This window comes from Petaurus breviceps, unplaced genomic scaffold, assembly GCF_028583685.1.
Source record: "Petaurus breviceps papuanus isolate PSGF00001 unplaced genomic scaffold, PetGlider_PUasm1.0 208, whole genome shotgun sequence".
NCBI classification, from domain to species: Eukaryota; Metazoa; Chordata; class Mammalia; order Diprotodontia; family Petauridae; genus Petaurus; species Petaurus breviceps.
Window position 1 is genome coordinate 29,096,837 of NW_027185852.1, and position 18,287 is coordinate 29,115,123.

The 18,287-nt window shown below is 51.4% G+C and overlaps 2 protein-coding genes across 2 annotated transcripts in view; both read right to left on the reverse strand.

Annotated features, from left to right (window-relative positions):
- Positions 1–2,705: 2,705 nt before the first annotated feature.
- LOC138165387 (5-methylcytosine rRNA methyltransferase NSUN4-like) lies at positions 2,706–11,573 on the reverse strand. The gene is made up of 6 exons (XM_069093673.1): positions 11,310–11,573; positions 9,448–9,824; positions 6,619–6,773; positions 5,260–5,411; positions 4,657–4,781; positions 2,706–3,392 (listed from the first exon to the last, which is right to left on the reverse strand). The coding sequence occupies exons 1-6, from the start codon at positions 11,523–11,525 to the stop codon at positions 3,116–3,118; spliced, it is 1,302 nt and encodes a 433-aa protein (XP_068949774.1). The 5' UTR covers positions 11,526–11,573; the 3' UTR covers positions 2,706–3,115.
- A 1,215-nt stretch (positions 11,574–12,788) lies between these two features.
- Positions 12,789–18,287, reverse strand: part of LOC138165389 (cytochrome b-c1 complex subunit 6, mitochondrial-like) — a 290,341-nt gene continuing 284,842 nt past the window's right edge. Inside the window, exons 3-5 of the mRNA XM_069093674.1 lie at positions 14,194–14,223; positions 13,598–13,759; positions 12,789–13,025 (exon numbers count right to left, since the gene is read on the reverse strand). Coding sequence (XP_068949775.1) covers positions 12,993–13,025; positions 13,598–13,759; positions 14,194–14,223 — 225 coding nt within the window. The 3' untranslated portion in view covers positions 12,789–12,992. The remainder of the gene's footprint in view (positions 13,026–13,597; positions 13,760–14,193; positions 14,224–18,287) is intronic.

Sequence of the window (18,287 nt, forward strand, 5' to 3'; positions counted from 1 at the left end):
TACACAACTCCACCAACAATGCATCCCACATCTTCTCCAGCATTTATCATTTCCCTGTTTTGTCATATTAGTCAATCTGATAGGTGTGATGTGGTACCTCAGAGTTGTTTTGATTTGCATTTCTCTAATCAATAGCTATTTAGAACATTTTTTCATGTGCCTATTGATAGCTTTAAATTTCATCTCAAAACTGTTCATATCCTTTGAACATTTATCAATTGAGGAATGACTTGTATTCTTATAGATTTAACTCAGTTTTCTACACATTTTAGAAATGAGGCTTTTATCAGAGACACTGGCTGTAAAAATTGTTTCCCAGCTTTTTTGCTTCCTTTCTAATCTTGGTTGCATTGGTTTTGTGCAAAAACTTTTTAATGTAATTTAAATTACCCATTTTGCATTTCATTATGTTCTGTTTCTTGTTTGGTCCTAAATTTTTCCCTTCTCCATAGATCTGATAAGGTAAACTATTCTTTGTTTTCCTAATTTGCTTACATAAAGTTTCACCCTTTATGTCTAAATTGTGTACCCATTTTAACCTTATCTTGGTATACTATGTAAGATGTTAGTCTATGCCAGTTTCTGCCACACTGTTTTCCAGTTTCCCCAGCAGTTTTTGTCAAATAGTGATTATCCCCAAAGCTGGAGTCTTTGAGTTTATCAAACAGTAAATTACTACAGTCATTGAGTACTGTCTTGCGTACCTAACCTATTCCCCTGATCCATCACTTTACTTCTTAGCCAGTACCAAGTAGTTTTGATAATTGCTGCTTTATAACAGTTTTAGATCTCGTATGGCTATGCCACCTTTCCTTGCATTTCTTTTCATTAATTCCCTCCAGTGTTTGTATTTCAAAGATTCTACCCAATCCTAGTTTTTCACAATAGAAATGCTTGAAAGTTATCTGTTCTAGTAGAGGTCTCCTAGTGCGATCCTGGATGAAAAAAGGTTCTCACTGATGCTGATCTTTGTGGTGGTTTTCAGGCAAGCTCATCTTGTTTGGAATCTCTCAGGTTGCCATCTTTGCCAGAGGCAAAAGGCCAACAGCAAATTCCCCATTCTAAAATTTGGTTGGTTGGCATTATAGCACCAGAGTTCCTCCCCTCTTTCAGGGCAGGTAGTACCTGGCTGTTCCAGACTCAAGGCACTCTTTATATTTATTATATATAGAATATAGCCTGGTCAGTCTCCCCTATTAGAGGGTAAGCTCCTTACAAACAAGAATTTTTCATTCTTTGTATTTGTATGCTCAAGGGCCTAGCACAGAGTAGACTTAATGTTCATTAATTTATTGTATGTATTCATCTTTAATAATTAGCCAGAGGGCATAATTAGTACAAAATAAGGTTATTTGATGAAATTGGCGTAGTAAGCAAAATCACAACCAAACATGTCCACCCTAAGCCTGAGTGGAGCCAGGTAAGGAACACCCAGGGAGAGGCACCATGTAGAAAAGGTTGGGGAGTCCTTCACTCAGCGGACTCTGTGCAGTCCCAAGGCAATGGGGAGGTAGAGAGGGGGAGACTAAGACTCCCACTGCCACCCTTTTTTTTCTCTCAGTAGGAATAGCATGGATTGTGGTCTGCGCTGGAGATCATGTGATCTTTCCTCTCAAACTTCTTCTCTGTTGAGGGCACCATCATCCTTCTAGTCTCCTAGGTTCACCACTTCCTCAGTATCTTTGACCCTTCAGCTCTGTTCAGCTACCAGTGACCTCTGATTGCTTTCCTGAAGTAGCTGAATTGCTGCCTTTTTTTAGGCCTCATTCTCCTTGACCATTCTGCGGCCTTTGACACTATCACCCACCCAGTCCAGGGGCTGAAAATGGTCTTTGTGTGTCACCAGTAAAAACTCTCACTTGAAGTATACTTGAAAATTTGGAAACAGCTCTCTAACCCATTCTAAAATCTTCCCCCAAAAAAGTTTCAGTACATTTGGAACCTATTTGTGAAAAATATAAGAACCACACCTATGAACTGCTGCATCAAAAAGTAGTAAATTGAAGTAAAAAAACAATGACTTTCTAAAAATATGATTGTTAATATTTTGGTGAGAACAAAATATTTTGCTACAGGGAACGTGTGCAAAATGTTTCTCATGAGGTGCGTGAGCCAAAGTCTGGAGACCACTGAAAGGAAAGAGGGATAAACTTGCTTGGTCTGGTCCCTTCCCCAAAACTTTAAGCTGAAGACTTCCTTTCCTGGAGCTGCCCAAGGGCACAGCACCTGCCCCAGATGCTAGTGGGACACTCTTATTCAGGGAGGGCTGGAGCTTGGAATCCCCCATCCTTCCCTGAGGAGCTGCCACAACAAGGCTCTAGGCTAGGCTATGAGGGAGGGAGGAACAGCTAGAAGCCAAGCTCCACCGAGCTACATCATAACAGGGCTTGGCTTTCCAGCTAGAGCAAAGTCTTCTCCCTCCCCAAGTCCTGTAGAGTGGGGTTTCTGTACCCCACAGTGTTTGCCCAAGGAGCAGACTCTCAGACTAAAGTAAATGATGAGGGGCAGCTAGGTGGTGCAGTGAAAAGAGCACCGGCCCTGGAGTCAGGAGGACCTGAGTTCAAATCCGACCTCAGACACTTGACACACTTCCTACTGGTGTGACTTTGGGCAAGTCACTTAACCCCAATTGCCCTCCAAAAAGCAAAAAAAATTAAAAATAAAATAGATGATGAAAAACATAAAAAAACCAAAGCCCAAACCAGTCAATGGATATGCTTTTACTAAGTGCCTACTGTGTGCCAGGCACTGTGATGGACTTTAGGGAAACAAAGGTTAAAATAGCTGCCCCACCCTGAAGGCACCTCCATCCCACTTTTCAGTGGGTCAGCATAGGTTAAGGAGCCCTAGGGCCACCTTTCATTCCATACTGAAAAGCTTCCTCTATGGAGAGATGGAATTACTCTGCCAAAGCCTCCTGCTGCCACTCCTTCTGCCTGGGCAGAGGCCTTGCCCCTCCGCTGCTCCAACACCTACATGAGGCACCAAAGCGAATCACACCCAGGTCCTGTCATCTCCCACCCACTTGGACAAAGCACATGCATCCCTCCCAGCTCTTCTGGGGACTCTGTGCTGGAAATCCACAGGAGGTCTGCAGGAAAAGGGGCTCAGGAAGCTAAGTTAGCCTGCGTAGCTTGCAGAAGTACATGGGTCCAAAGTTGGCCCAAAGGATGGGGAGAACCAGCTCGCCCATGCGACATGACGGGAAGAAGGAGAAGGTATCCTGGAAGAGATGCCGGAAGCAGCTCAGGTCTTCCACCTGGACATTTATCTCGTACTGATTGGCCAGAATTTCAATGGCCCCACCTACCACGTACTCATTCTGCAGATGGGAGAGGGTGCAGGTGGAATAGACTGCCACCCCTCCGGGCCTGGTGGCAAGGAGGCCAGCCCTGGAAGCAAAGAAAGGAAAGAAAGAGGGTTGAAGGCCTGTCCTGCAGGGGGTACACTACTCCGCTCTCTGGACAGTCCTCTTGCCCCAGAAGTAAATCCTAGATTGATTCAGATCAGCGCCAACTTCCCCTCCCTGTGGCATCCCCAGTCTTGCCCAGACCCAGCCAGGGTAGAGAGAGCTTCACGCTGCTCAAAGTCTCTGTTCCCTCTCCTTGCATCGGCTCAATCCTTTAGGAGCAGGGCTTGTCAGGAGTGGGGTCCATCCACAGCCGAAGCCTCTCCCATCCCACAGGCTCGCCCTAGGCCATTCCCACACAGTTCTTGTCTGACTTGGGTCCTTGTCACCTCTTCCCTGGACTCTACTGTATGACCTAATCAGCCTCCCTAACCCCATTTCCTCCTACACTCTGTTGTTGTTCAGTCACGTCTGACTCTTCGTGACCCCTTTTAGGGTCTTCATGGCAAAGTTCTGAAGTGTTTGCCACTTCCTTCTGTGGCTCATTTATTTGACAGATGAGGAAATTGAGGCAGAGTAAAGCGACTTGTCCAAGTAAGCTCTAAGCTTATAGACTAAGGTCTATCCACTGAGCCAGTTTGCTACCCCTTACTTTCTATACCGTTGCCAAAATGACCACGTCACCCCCTACTCAGAATGTTTAGTGACCACTGGACAAAATACTGGGCCCAGCAATCAAGGCCTCCGCAGTCTGGCTCCAGCCCACCTTTCCAAATTGAAGTCACATTCTACCCATTCAGGGCGAACTGGAAAACGTCTAGGCAGGGCTCAGGAGACCTTATACTCTTGTACCCAAAGGGACAGTTAGGGAAACATCTTGCCCCAGGAAGAGGAAGGAGCGGTGGCTGCCCAATTCCAGGCCCCAATCCTAACGGTCTCTTCCCCATTGCTGGGGACCCCGTTCTCACTGGGAGGTCAGAGAAACCAAGTTCACATAGGGCAGAAAGTGGTTTGTTTCAGCTCCATGCAGGCCACCTGTCTGCTGCCCGGGGGGGCCCCTGAAAACACAGCCAGGGCCTGAGGTGTGAGAATAACCCAAGACCCAGACGTGGTTGCATCATTCCAATTGGTACGGCCTATGTTCTTGGACTAGAACCAACAGCCACACTGAACAGAATGACAGTTCCAAATAAACAGCATGCTGAGTACATGCAGCGCTTCCAGCTACCCTCAGGGCTCTCTTTCCCCGCCCTCCAGAGCTGTCTCAGCACCAGCTCCCAGCATGCCTAGGGCCCCGCCCCACTTACACCAGGAGCTGCACCTGCAGCATGGGCAGCATCTGCCGCTCAGTCTTCCTCGAGCGCTTAAAGATGTTGTTGTCCTCTTCCATGACAGAGTGCCGGTCAGTGGTGCAGGGCACGTCCACTAGCACCTACTCCAAGGAGGAAAGGTCTTAGAGAGCTGCAGGCTATATGCCACTCCAGCCCGGACAAAGGATGGGGATAGCCACAAAGAAGAGAGGCAGCTCAGGGGTGCAGCAAGAGCGACCCTGGGCAAGTCAATTCACCCGCTTATAAAATGGGGACAATAACAGTAAGGCCCCTGAGGATTTCTTTCCTTCCCTCCCTCCTCCTCATGGGCACCAGCCAGTGTAGTGAATGATCAGACCACACACACAGACAAACAGACATACGACACACACACATATGACTATAAAGCAAAGGACAACAGGGCAAGGGAAAACCTGCAGAGTGCACCTGCCGCCCTGTAACACACAGGGCTCTGAACCGATACTGACCGACACTCCCCACAAGGGGAGGCCCAGCTGTACCCAGCTCAGGTGTGGGCCCCTGCACTCACTAGATCTAGGCATCCTGGGACTCCGGAGTCTTGGGGAACCAGTCACTCACCCGGTCATAGGTGCTCCTCTCCAGGTCTCCCCACTTCCTACCATCCTGGGACGTGACTCGCACCTGGCTCTTGTCCTGGGGCACATAGCTGCGCAGAACCTGCTTCAGCCTCTGGGTTCGGGAGCCAGAGATGTCATTAGCTGCCAGGTGGTCTGAGGGAAGGAGAGTGGACTGAAGACAGTTTGCTGAGAAGAAGCTGGCCAGGCAGGATCTCACCAAGGACTGGTATGCTGGGCCCAGTCCCCAGATACAGATACTGAGGCCAAGTCAAGGACTCCTCAGGAGAAGCAGAAGGTCTGAATTCCACCTGCTGGCTCAGTGAGCACAGACTGGGAGTAGGAAGGTGACCATCCATAGCCTGGCTCAGCCTCTTATAAGTCACCTGATGTTGAGCAGATAAACTCTCTGAATCTTTATTCTCATCAGTCCTAGGCACTCTGGTTAATATAAGGGAAGAAGGGCAGCCCTTGTCTTGGAGGGGCTTCCTGATGTTGGGGGAGGGGGTCTTGTCTTTTCTCCCCCTCCCTGCAAAAGCCACCCTTCAAACTGCTGACATTCAAGCGACACCAAAAGGTTTCCAGAACCCTCCAGTTCCTTCCCTTGTGTGATTGTCTCTGCCCCAGGGAGGGCTCTGCTGGGTAGAGAGATGCCTCCCAACAACCAGCCTAAGCACATCTCTTTGTCCCTATCCCCTCCATCTCCATCTCGCCCAGTCCTGCCCTCTGGGCCCAGGCAGAACAAGGAGAACCCTCCTTTCATGTGACCCTGAGGTGCCTCTTCCCTCGAAGGACAGGGAGTTAAGGCCCTTCCCCTGACTTCCCAGGTGTGGTCAGACACAGACACAGAGACACACACACACACACAGACACACAGACACCCCCCCCGCCCCGCGGGGATCTTCCTGACCACCACTGTGGCAGTAAAGTAAGCCTCACCACACAAGGAGGAAACTGACAAATGGTGGGGAAGGATCTGTCCCTGGTCTTTGAGACTCCCCTCAGAGCTCTCTCTCCCACCTCAGGCTCCCTCAGTCATCTCTGAGGCCCCAGGCAGCTCTAAGATTCTCTGACACATTGCCCACAAAGTCCTTCTGAGTCTCCTCTGTTCCCCAGGAAGAACGGCTCCTTGCTTCGAGAGACAGTCCCACCAATCTGAAGCCTAAGGGCTGTCATGCACCAATCTTTCCCATCTCATCTGGCCCAGAAAGAGAAAAGATGTCACAGGAAGAAGGAACTGTGGGTCATCAATGCTGGGGCAAGGAGGGAAGCCACCTGCTCGCCACCCTCCCCAAGGTGACCCTGATATTGCAAAGGCAGGTAGGGAACAAAGAGTGCTCAAGTGCTGTGCGACTTTACTTACAGCAGCAGCCGGTGAGGAGCAGTGCCAGCGTCTTCCCACCAGGTCCAGCACACAGGTCAAGGACAGCATCACCTGGCTGGACACCCAGGGCCAACACAGGCAGCAAGGAGGACGCATCCATGAGGTAGTAGTCAAGAACACCCAGGCTGCTGACCCTAGAAGACAGGGCCAGATGCTTCAGAAGTAGCAATGGGAGCCTGAGGAGGCCGAGACCCACAGCCACCAGCTCTGTTCCCCAGAGGGGGGTAGAGCCCTGAGACAGCGGGGCCTTCCCCACCCCCAAGAACCCAGAGGCAGACAGGTGAGGGGCAGAAAATTCCATCTCTCTGCAGGTCTTCCAGCAGAGACCAGATGGCCACGATTATAGAAGGATTTCCATTGAGGGGCAGTGTGGCCACACCCTGGGGTCATCTGACACTTGTGGTGAAGTCCTCTGGGCCAGGACAGATAGCCATGCTTGGCTTCTGGAGGTGGACACTTAAGGACTGCAGGCCTCCTTCCTGCCTTGGGGGGCCAGAAGCCCATGTTTTTTCTCTGAGGTCCCTTAATAAGAAACAGGACTGAGGAGATGTCTCCATATCCACATGCTGCTCTCAGGAACAAGGACCACCAGACCTGGGCCCCAGGACACTGCCAAGAGGCTCAGGGGATCTTGGGAGTGGGCCACGAATGTCTCAATCTTAAATTACCTTAAATTGATATAGAGATAAATGCTATAGGGGCTCAGCTGATCCTCAGCTATGGCTTCTACAAAAAAAATGAAGGTCACAGCTTCAAAGGATCAGGGAGCAGGTGCCTTCTCACCCTGGAAGAAGACTTTCCACACCCTCCCATATATCCTTAGTGGAGGAAACAACCAAAGAACAGCTGTGTCCTTATGTCCTTCCTTCCCTTTTCCGGGGGATGATTGAGGCGGCTTTGCCTCTCCCCCTCCTTAAATGATAAGACCAACTTTCCAGGACAGCATGCTCAGGCCAACCTCCATGGTCGTTTTGGTCATGTATAATTCTAATTGTGTGATGGTGGTCCAAAATCAAGAGCCCAGCAGTGTTTTATTCCAAGTAAATAAAGGGTTTTCCCATATTCAACGCCCATCACAGTGGGCTCTAGCTGTTCCATGCTGTGGGACATGTAAGAAATGCCCAGTCTGCTGAGCATGAGTGAATGGCATTTTTTAATTCCTCCTGGTGAAAAATACCGGGAATACAAATAGAGGAGGTACTTCCTTCCCCTAGGAGCTCCCAGTCTAATGGGGAGATGCCCCGGAGAAGGTTTCAGTTGCACATCAAATGGAAATATCTCCTGGTCCTGAGGATGCAATAGCCAAGCAGAGGGTCAGGCCTCTTTTTCCAGGTCCTTTCCAAAGAGCCCAGACTTTGGTCTGTTCTGGGTCTTCTGCAGCTATGGCTGCAGCTCCTGCAGGAACAGTCCCCAGGTGGCATCTCCCCAGGAGGCCGGCAGAGGGCGCTGGAAGCCTGGCTCCTCCCCAGGTTCTTGGGTCTGGAGCTGTTCCCACTTGGGTCAAGGTGGTGATGGTGGCAGCAGCCTGACCTGCCTGGTCCCTATGCTGCCCCATGTCTCTCCCTGAGGATGCTTCTGTTTCATCCAGGCTTCCTTGTGTGCGTAGCATTTGGTGGGGATGGCTGACCCCTTCTTAGGACTGATGTCCCCAGGACTCTGGTCTAGGAAATGCTGCTACACCCCTGGCTCCTGTTCCCATATGACTGTTGGTGGCAGCTGGTCAGCAGCTGCTGCTGGTGGTGATGAGACGGTGGGTCCCTTCTTTCTCTAGAATGATTTCTTTCCTCCAAAGTGGGGGGGAGGAGGGAGAGGCCTGGGCTGGACACAGCTCTGGTAGTCTGAGGTCTGAGATAGTCTGGGGGGCACTGCTATTGCCAAGGCTCCTGCGTTCAGTGTCCTGGGCTGGCCCCATCACAGTCTGAGGGAGAACAGTGATCAAGGGGTCAGTGGTATATTGCCTGCCTGGCCAGGGCTGCCTCCTGTCTCTTGCTCAGGGGCCCTGCTGCTTCAGCCAGGCCGATGGTCTGTAAAGCTTGCCTGTCCCCATTACGCTTGCAGGTCACGATTCTAAGGCTGAGAGATGAAAATGGTACCCATAGGCCTGGCAGCTCAGCTATGATGCGTCAAGCATTTTCAGGAGCCCCAGTGGGTCCTCAGATGTGAAGCCTCAGGTCCACCACAAACAGGACCAGTGGTTGAGATGCAGAAACCTCAGGAAGCCGGGGAGGTGGAGCCTTGAGCTGAAAATGTGGGGAGCAGGGTTCTAGACCCGGCATCCAAAGGAGCTCAGGACAGGGGTGAGCACAAGGGATTACTGGGCATCAGGGGCCCTGGGACTGACTGCCAGCTCTGCGTCTTAATACCTGTAGGACCTTAAGCAAGTCATTCCCCAGCTGAACCTTAGGTTTCTAACCAAACAAAACAAGAGGGGCTGAACTCAACAGAGGGTGACATCTCTTCCGGCTCTGAGTCCTACGCTTCCAACTGTCCTTTTTGGCAGTAACACTGGCCACATTCTTGTTCTCAGCATTTTTTCCTCTTTCAGAAACCTTAGGAAATAACCTGTCAGTTCCCCAGCCAAATGCCCTCCTTTGAGCCCCAGTAGCACTCCCATAAAACCACAATGGTGTGACGCCATTTTCCCTCCATGACAGCACATGGGTGATGAACTTTAGAGGCCACAAGGCACCTTCCCTCTCTCAGTCTGTTTCCTAAACTGGAAAATGGGGACAAGGAGGCCCCAGAACTAAAGCCCTCACCCCTGGCTTCCCCCCAAGCAGGGCTCAGGGCACTCGACATATGACCTACCTGGATGGATGGAAGCGGCTGATGTCCCCTCTGCTAAACGTGTAACAGTGCAGGTTAGGGCTGCAGGGCCAAGAGGTTACTGGAGGGCTGTGTGTCTCCAACTGTGGAGGAAGGACTGGAGCACTGGGTTCTTCAGGGAAGGCCTTCTGTTGCACCCTTCTCTGTGCCTCTATCACAAAATCTTTGGCCTTGAGCTGTTCTAACTCAGAGATAGTTTTGTCCCAAGTGGAGAAGTTGTTGACCAGAGCCCCAAACTTCTGCTCCGAGAGAAGACTGACCCGGATGGAGGGCCACAGGTCTCCAAACTGGACCTTGTAGTTCATGTCAAAATTCTGTAGGGCCATCCGGGTGGAGGGGAATTTTGGCTCTGTGGAGGCCTGCAAAAGTGAGAAAGGGTCCTCAGGCTTTCCCTGAAGGTCTCCTGGGTCTATCCTGGACCCCGCCCATGCTCACTTTACAATTTCCATACACATCAGTTACAGCTGCTGAATTCTGTGTTTTGTGCTAAATCCCAGTCAAATAAGTGAAGCAAACTGAGAAATTTAAATTCAACTCAACAAGCATTTTTGTCTACTCAATAAAATATAACGCTTGAAAAACCTGGGTCCAAGTGCTAACTTTGTGACCTTAATGCCCTGAGCAACCTTCTAAGACAGGATGATTGTGCTAACCCACACCATTGCAGTTTCCTTAGTAGTTCCCTATGTCTCCTTGGGTCCTTCTGCCATGCCACTGGTCCGGGACTATCTTTAGCATTTAGCCCAGTGGCTGACACACGGGAAGTGCCTGATGACTTTACCAGTCCTCCTCATGGAGCTCACACAGAAGAGGAAAACAAACTGTTGGAAGCCCCCCTACCCCCATTACATTGTTTTCACTTTGTATGGAGCCTGTGTAATAAGGGACGATGGGACTTAATCTATTTGTATCAGGGGTGAAAACTCCTGACTCCAGAGCAGTACAGATCCTTTGGGGTGTCTTCATTTACACGGCCCTGCATTTGTTTTCTGGCAGCTAGGTATTGCAGTGGATAGCACACCAGGCCTGGGGCCCTGAATTCAAATCTGAACCTCAAACATGTGCTAGCTGTGTGACCCTGGGCAAGTCACTTAACCCCTTTTGCCTCATTTTCTCACTGATCTAATGAGCTGGAGAACTAATTGGCAAATCACTGCTAAGGAAACCTCAAATGGGGTCACAAAAGAGCCGACCCGACAACATCAAAGCACTTATCATCAGTCGATAATCACTAATCGAGGTCTAGTGTGTGCGGGGCGTGGGGTGCTGCGCTATATAAAGTGGGACAAAAGGCCCCCGGCCTCAGGAAGGTCAGTCTACCGGGGGGTCTGCAGAAACGGGGCAAATAAATTCGCATAAACAGCAGACGAGGATGGGAAGGTTCCAGCATTAAGGGGGAGCCTTTCAGGCCTCGGGGCAGCCAGCAAGGCCGCAGCGGGAAAGACGCTCTAAGAAGCCGGGTGGGGCTGGGGGGCCGGAAGGGGTGTCACGTGAAGGGGGGGCAGGGGGGGGGGGGGGGGGGGACGGGGACTGGCAGCTCTATCCTTCCCCAGATGGGTGGCCCACTCTGGGGCCGTTCGAGTGGTTATTGGTCAGCAGTCAACCCCCGGCCTCCTCCAGGCCACACGAGCCCGCACCCCACCCCTCCTTTCGGCGCGAGGCTCAAGGAGGCCGAGAATCATGAGCACGCTCATCCCAGAAACAGGAACAAAGAAGCCCCGAACCGCGCGCGCGTAGATTTGGGCGCATGCGCAGCCCATCTCGGACAAGGCGCAGGCCCCGCCCCCCGAACCCCGACCTTGACCCCCAGGCAGGTGACACTTCCGGTGGGGCCCATCACTCACCCATTTTTTCTTGTGCCGCAGCCTCCGCGGAATCAGCCCAGGCCCGGGAGGCCTCAGCAGCCGGCGCGTCCGTGCCAGAACGCGCCAGGACGCCTCCATGTAAGCCACGCGTGCGCGGTCTGAGCGTCCCTTGACGTTCGCTTCCGGCGAGGCGCTTGGCCGCAGCGAGGGGTTCCGGCCTGGCTGGAGCCCGGGCCGGAGAGCGAGGGCTTTCATCAAGATGGCGCCCGGCACGCCGGAAGTCAGGGCGCCACGGGGCAGCGCCGTGCCCCACGTGACGCGCAGTGGTGCGAGGGGCGTCTTCGGCTATGACAAAGGCGCGGCTGGCGGTCGGCTTCTTTGTCCTCCCGCTCGCAGCCCCGGGAGGCAGCGCCTGAAGCCCCGACCCTGGGTCCCACCTTGAAGGCGGCAAGCCCCCCCCCGAGGGCTCCGAAAATGCCGGCCTGGCCCACCCGCTGTTCTGACGCAGTCTCTTCATTCGTAACAAGGGGACGACGGCACCGGCCTCCCAGGACCGAGCCTGGCAGGCGGGAGGGGGCCTAGGGGTGCCGATCGGGAGACTGAAGCCTGGGGTTCGGGCCGCCTCCCCAGAGGGCTCCGGGACACAGGCTGTGGAAGCCCGCACTGCGAGGAGCCTCGCAACTCTACAATGTTAATCCCTTTTTTTAGTTAAATTAATTCATTTTTAAACATTCACTTCTGTAAGTTTTATATTCTGCCCCTCCCCATCTGATGCCAGCTCACTACCACCTCTTGTTTTACAGATAAGGAAACTGAGGCAAGGCAGTGACTTGCGCAGGGTCACACTGAGTGGCAGGCAGAGTGCAGACGAGGCACTCTCCCACTTGGTCACCATGTGTGACCAGCTGCCCTGGCTCAGGCTCCTCTTCATAAAGAGTGGGGACCAAGGGATGCTGTGGCAGATCAGATTCCTAAAACTTTCCAAAGGTGATGTCACTGGATCCACACTACAACCCTGGGTGGCAGCCACCATGGTCCCCATTTTACAGATGAGAAAGCGAAGGCAGGCAGGGGTGAAGTGACTGGCCCAGGGGTGAGGACAGGGGGCAGAGTCAAGAAGGACTCCAAACTTATTAAGCAGGATCATGGATGATGGCAGACAGTCCCAGGGAAGCCTGGAAAACTGGACCCAAAGTCAAGGAGTCCAAGGGAGAGCCCAGAGGCAGGGGAAGGAGTAAGGGAAGGGGCCCAGGCAAGGAGGAGCCAGGACTGGGCTGGCCACTAGCAGGAAAAGCCAGGGAAGAGGATGGAAGATGAGAGCAGCGTCAGCCGCCCACGTGTTGGGCTCAGTGATCTGGGGTGGCCGCTCCCCTCCCTGGATCTGGACCAGGACATCTCACCCACCAAACTCCTATGACCTCTATTTCTATGAGATACTATCCCCCTCTGCTGGCCCTTCCCTAGGAAGGGCAGCCACTGCCCAGTGTCCGAGCGCATTTTCAGAGACGACAGGAGATATCTGCACAGATGACTGGGCTTTATTCCAATGGAGCTGCCATGGGTCACATGGGCTCCAGGCCCAAGCCTAAGCCACACAGCTTCATGCAGAATGACGTCATGGTACAGCAGTGTTTTCGATCCCGGGTGATGTGATGGGAAATGATTCCTGCTGATGCCCCCCAGCAGGGCAGAGCCTGGAGCAGCCAGCACAGCCACAGATGTTTATTTCACACTTTCAAAGAGTGTGTGAGCCACCTGGGGAAGGAAAGGGCCAAGGTGAGCAAAGCTCCCTCCTGAGGGTTTGTCTAATTCCAAAGAAAAGGTTGGTTTAGTGCCTCAGAGGAGGGGCCAGACACAAGGTGGGAATAACCCCCCACAATGATGGCTAATGTGCCTGAGATGTGAACACACTGAAGCTCAGACAGGGCAGGGGACTTGCCCAGGGTCACACAGGCAGAAGAGTCTTGAGGCCACATGTGAACTCAGGCAGGTCTCCCTGGCTCCAAGTCCAGTGCTCTAACCACTGAACCATGGAGCAGCACCAGGACCAGGGACACAGGCAAAAACCCAAGTAAGTGCATTGGCCCTCAAGCTGATGACAGCCAAGGCCTGAGACCCAACACCTAGCACCCCACCAGGCCAGGCCAACCCCAGACCAGCATCTCCTGTGCTCCTACTTGCCCCAGCTGCTTCTGGTTCCCCAGAATTCCAGGGAAGCCCTTAGTTCTAGGGACCTCAGAGGCAAACCTCATTTTATGGAGGGAGAAACTGAGGCCCAGAGAAGGGGCCTGCTCTGGCTCGTCCTCAGGCCAGGAGCCATGACTCACACAGTGGTCTCGGGCATGCAGGAAGTCAAAGAGCTCCTCAGTGCAGTCCTCCTCACTGTTAGGGTGTGAAGACACACGTTCCGCGCAGGTCTCCAGCCGCTCGCGAGCCTTCACACATTTCTCTATCTGCTCACAGTACTCCCTCACAGTGGTCAGGGGGTCCTCAAGAGACACAAAAGGCAGAGTCAGGGGTCCACGAGGCCTTCCCTGACTGCCCACAGACCCTCCCTCGGTCTCAGTTACCCTGGCCTGGCCCCAAAAATTCCAGGTCTCACCTAGAGAACAGGGCTGGGAGACCTCACTTAGGGACAACTGGAGTCCCCTCCTAGCTACTCAGAGGTGGTAGAGCCTACAAGAGCAGGGCAGGAATTACTGCTACCTCTGGGATTCTGGGCTCCCTTTGACTACGACCTCGGCCACTGCACCAGCAATATGCCCCTCCCACGCCAGGCACCCCATCTGTTGTTCTGCGGTGAGGGCCACAAAGTCTCATGCTTCTCCCCTGCAGCACCCATGACCCCTCCCCAAAACGCATTTACTGCAGCTTGAACCTTTAGCTCTTACAGGGATGGTTCCAACTGTAAAACGGTTCTTACCACCAATTCTTGCTCCTCCTCTTCATCTTCCTACAAAAGAAAGGAGAGCCATCAGTGGCAGAGTTCAACAGGCCCCTGGCTCCTAGTGCCTTAAGGTTCACAAATCCCTCTCCTCACAACCACACATCACCGTCCTTGGTCACCAAACTGGAGACAAAAAGGAGGCTCACAGACTCACGGTCCCACTCCCAACCCTGTGCTCTTGCCTACAGAACACTCGATGCAGAATGCTTCTCCTGCTGCAATAGGCATCACACACCATGACAGCTTCTGTGTCTGAGACATTAGCAGGTGTTCCAAAAGGCAGGAGAATCTGGTGAACACCTGTGTATCCAGCTAATATACAAAAGCCACAAAGTCACCACCCAACTCCACAGCAGAAGCACATGGGGCAACAAGCAGCCTGACTCCCAAGGCCCTGTGTGAAATGGATGAGGACCATGCTAACAGCTAACATTTCTAAATGCTTCCTCCCTCCTTCCTTTCAGGCAGGGTGCGAAGTGCTTTACAACAATCACCAAATCTGATCCTCCCCACAAGTCTGGGAGGTATGCACTATTGTTATCCACATTTTATAGAAGATGCTGCTTGGGCAAGCAGGGGTCAAGTGACTTGCCCAGGGTCACATAGCTAGTAAATGTCCAAGGTCAAATCTGAACTCAGGATCTTCCTGACTCCAGGCCCAGAAGTCTGTCAGGCAAAGAGAAACAAGACAGGTAATGCAGGAAAAAGGATGGATAATGGTTGGACAAAACATTCATACTGGGTGTCTGGAATACTAGATAAGACTGGATGGGCTCTGAGCAGTGACATTAATGCAAAGTGACTGAAGTCTAGAACATTTGTCAAACTCGATCCAAGAGGGTCTACCACACACAAGGAGCTAGACAAGAATGAAACCATTGCTGCCATCATGTAGACTCTCCTGGGGCAGGGCAGGAAGCACAGGTGGTTTGAGGCCAAAGGACAAGTGGGAGAAGGAAGAAATGAAGCACCAAAGTTAGCCTTTAAGGGAGGCTTCTAAGAGGCAGGGATGAGGAAGGTCTATTCCTAGACAGTTAACCTTGGCACTGATTGCCAGAACATCAAAGGGTCTAGTGTGGCAGGAGCTTAGCAATACAAGTAAGGGAGGCTGAAGCAGCCAGTCCAGAGAGCCTGCTGCATTGTATGGTAGCAAAGAACTATAAGCCAAAGATGACACCCATTTACTGGGGGGCATGGCTGAACAAAGTGGTGGTGAAGTCGACAGAAGGCCAGGTCTGGAGTCAGGAAGACTTGTCTTCCCAAATTCAAATTTGGCCTCATTCTCACTGTGTGACCTTGGGCAAGTCACTTCGTGTGTAAAACAGAAATAAAAGCACTTACCTTCTAGGGCTATGAAGATCAAATGAGAAAATATTTGCAAAGTGCTCTGAAATTTTTAATCCTTATATGAACACCACCTATTATAACCACAGGTAAGGGAATGTTAATGCATGGGAGACAGTAAGAAAGCAGAAGCACGAGCCTCAAACTTCAGCAGAGTGAATCACCCACAAGCAATGATTGGGGCTGCCAGATAACCTCATTTCTTCTCTAGACTGTATTACATGAGGGGGAAAGTTTACCCACATTCTATTTGTTTTGGGGTTTTTTTGCTTTTTGGAGGGGCAATTGGGCTTAAGTGACTTGCCCAAGGTCACAAGGCTAGTTTTTGTGTTAAGTGTCTGAGGCCAGATTTGAACTCAGGTCCTCCTGGCTCCAGGGCCGGTGCTCTATTCAATGCACCACCTAGCTGCTCCTTTACCCACATTCTAGCAAAGATTTCCATGAAGTATCTCAGACTTCTTATAAAGTAGATGAAGTGCTAAGGATTGGACAACAATCCAAGTCAGGGCAGCTTTTAAAGGAATCTCGGCTGGGTCGCAGGTTCATGTTTCTATCAGTAATCAAGACTTTGGGGGCATGACCCTCAAACGTACAGATGACCCAAAGTTAGGAGAGTTAACAGAACTGGTTAACAAGCCACAGCATTGATTTAAATCTAGTAAGATGGAATTTCATAGAGATAAATGTAAATTTTTGCACTTAGGCACAAAAATAAATTTTTAATGACTAAGATGGGGAGGCATGTTTAGATAGCAGTTCTGAAAACTGGGGGTTTAAGGTACTGCAAGCTCAATGAATGTGGGATAAGGAAACCAAAAACACCAAGTTCAGTCTTGGGCTGCATGAAGAGGACATTGAGCTCCCAATCGGAGAATCCTTTTTCCTGTCCTGATCAGATCTCATCTTGAGCCCTGGGTCCAGCTATGGACAGGGAATGGTGAAGATCTATGACAAACGAGTGAAGAAACTGGAAACATAACCACTGTCCTCAAGTACTGGCAGGGCTGTCAGATAGAGAAGATCTTTGGCTCCCGAAGGCGCCACGGCGGGTAAATTCCAAAGAGACTCATTCAGCCTGAGGTGTCCCAAACCAGGCTGCATTCTCCTTGGAGATCTTCAAGGAGAAGCTGGAGGCCCAGTGGGGGACAGACCAGATGACCACTGTCTTCACTTCTAACTCTCCAATCTGGGGACGTGACACACATGTCGACTGGCCTAAAGCTGGACTGAACTGCTCTTTTGTTTTCCTTTCAATTCTTTGTAACAAAGGATGGCTCATGGAAGGAGGAGGGGAAAGATAGGAAAGTGATAGCAAAACAAAAGGTATCAATAAACATTTAAAACTGTCTAAACACTGAGTCACTTTCATGGCCCTCTGGCTCTGGAGAACTGGGAATCCTATTCTCCCTCCCCATTCACTGCAGAAGGAGGGAACAAGAGTATGAAATATTGCACAAATGGGCTGACAACTGTTTCTGCTGAATTGCTGACCCTTCCCCCCTTCCTAATGAGGAAAGACTTATGGGAAGGGGAGATATATTTGGAAATGATTGTGAAGCAGAACAAGACACTGATTTAAAAAAAGCCAAAAGGCCAGGCATGGCCTCAAGATGATGCTGGCACCCATATGACATTGACACACTGGCAGCAGCACCAATGCCTCCCAGCATTTCCAACATGGGAACAGCCTCAGTGGCACTGCTAACAGTGCCTGCAGTGGTCAGAATCCCTCCACTTCAATGTGTGACGTTGGGACACCCCCAAACCCTCTCAGGCCTATTTCCCAGGTTTCCCCAAGGCACCACAGCACCAATCCAGCAGAGCTCCTTGCATTCAGGTCTAGACTTCCTAAAGTTCCCAGATCTTGGAGGTGACTTATAGGGGTACAGACTTAGACCTCAAATAGACATCAAAAATCACGGAGGCCAATCTCCCATTTTACAGAAAAACTCACAAACCCAGAGCAGGAAACAGCACTGCCCAGACATTCCAGGAGTATTTGAACTGAGGTCCTGACTTTCATTCCTTGCCCCAGGTCAGCTTATCTCTCGGCTCCAGCTCCATAACCTCCCTCTGTGCCTGAAGCCTTCTAACCCCTCCCAGCCCCACCCAGGTCCTCTTTACCATAAGGGAGTCTGTTTTGAAGAAAGGCTCCAGGCCAGCTGCCCTTCATTTCCTCTCCCTAGCTTTTGCCCCAAGCAACTCAAGTCCGTTCCGACCCACCAGCAGCGTCCTTTTATAATTTCTTTCCATTAGAATGTAAGCTCCTTGAAAGCAAGGGCTCTTTCTCCGGCATTCGGCAGTCTCCAGCACACAGAGGGGGGTGGCCCTAAATCAATGCTCCTCCCACCCCTGCACTGTGACAATGAATCAAAGGAGAAGACTTTAAGGCAGCTGAAGGCATATAGCCTAGAAAACATGAACCTTGGAGAGAGCAGCTGGGTGAACAGGTCAGAGACAACAAGCCCATACAGCCTTTTCTAGGAGTTGACTGAACAAGGGAGGAGACACACAGGGGAGCAGCTGAGAGCTATATAACGTCTAGAAGGGTGAAGCATGGGGGCCTTAGGCAGCAGAGAATGACTTAGTGGAGGAGGAGAAACTGAAGGCAGGGGAGGGAAGGGGATGAGCTCCACCAGTAAGGCCACCCTTTCACCAGCAATGGGGGGGAATGAATGGGAGAGGCCTGGAGGGGCTGTGAGATGAAGGGGCTCCCAGGGGTTCCT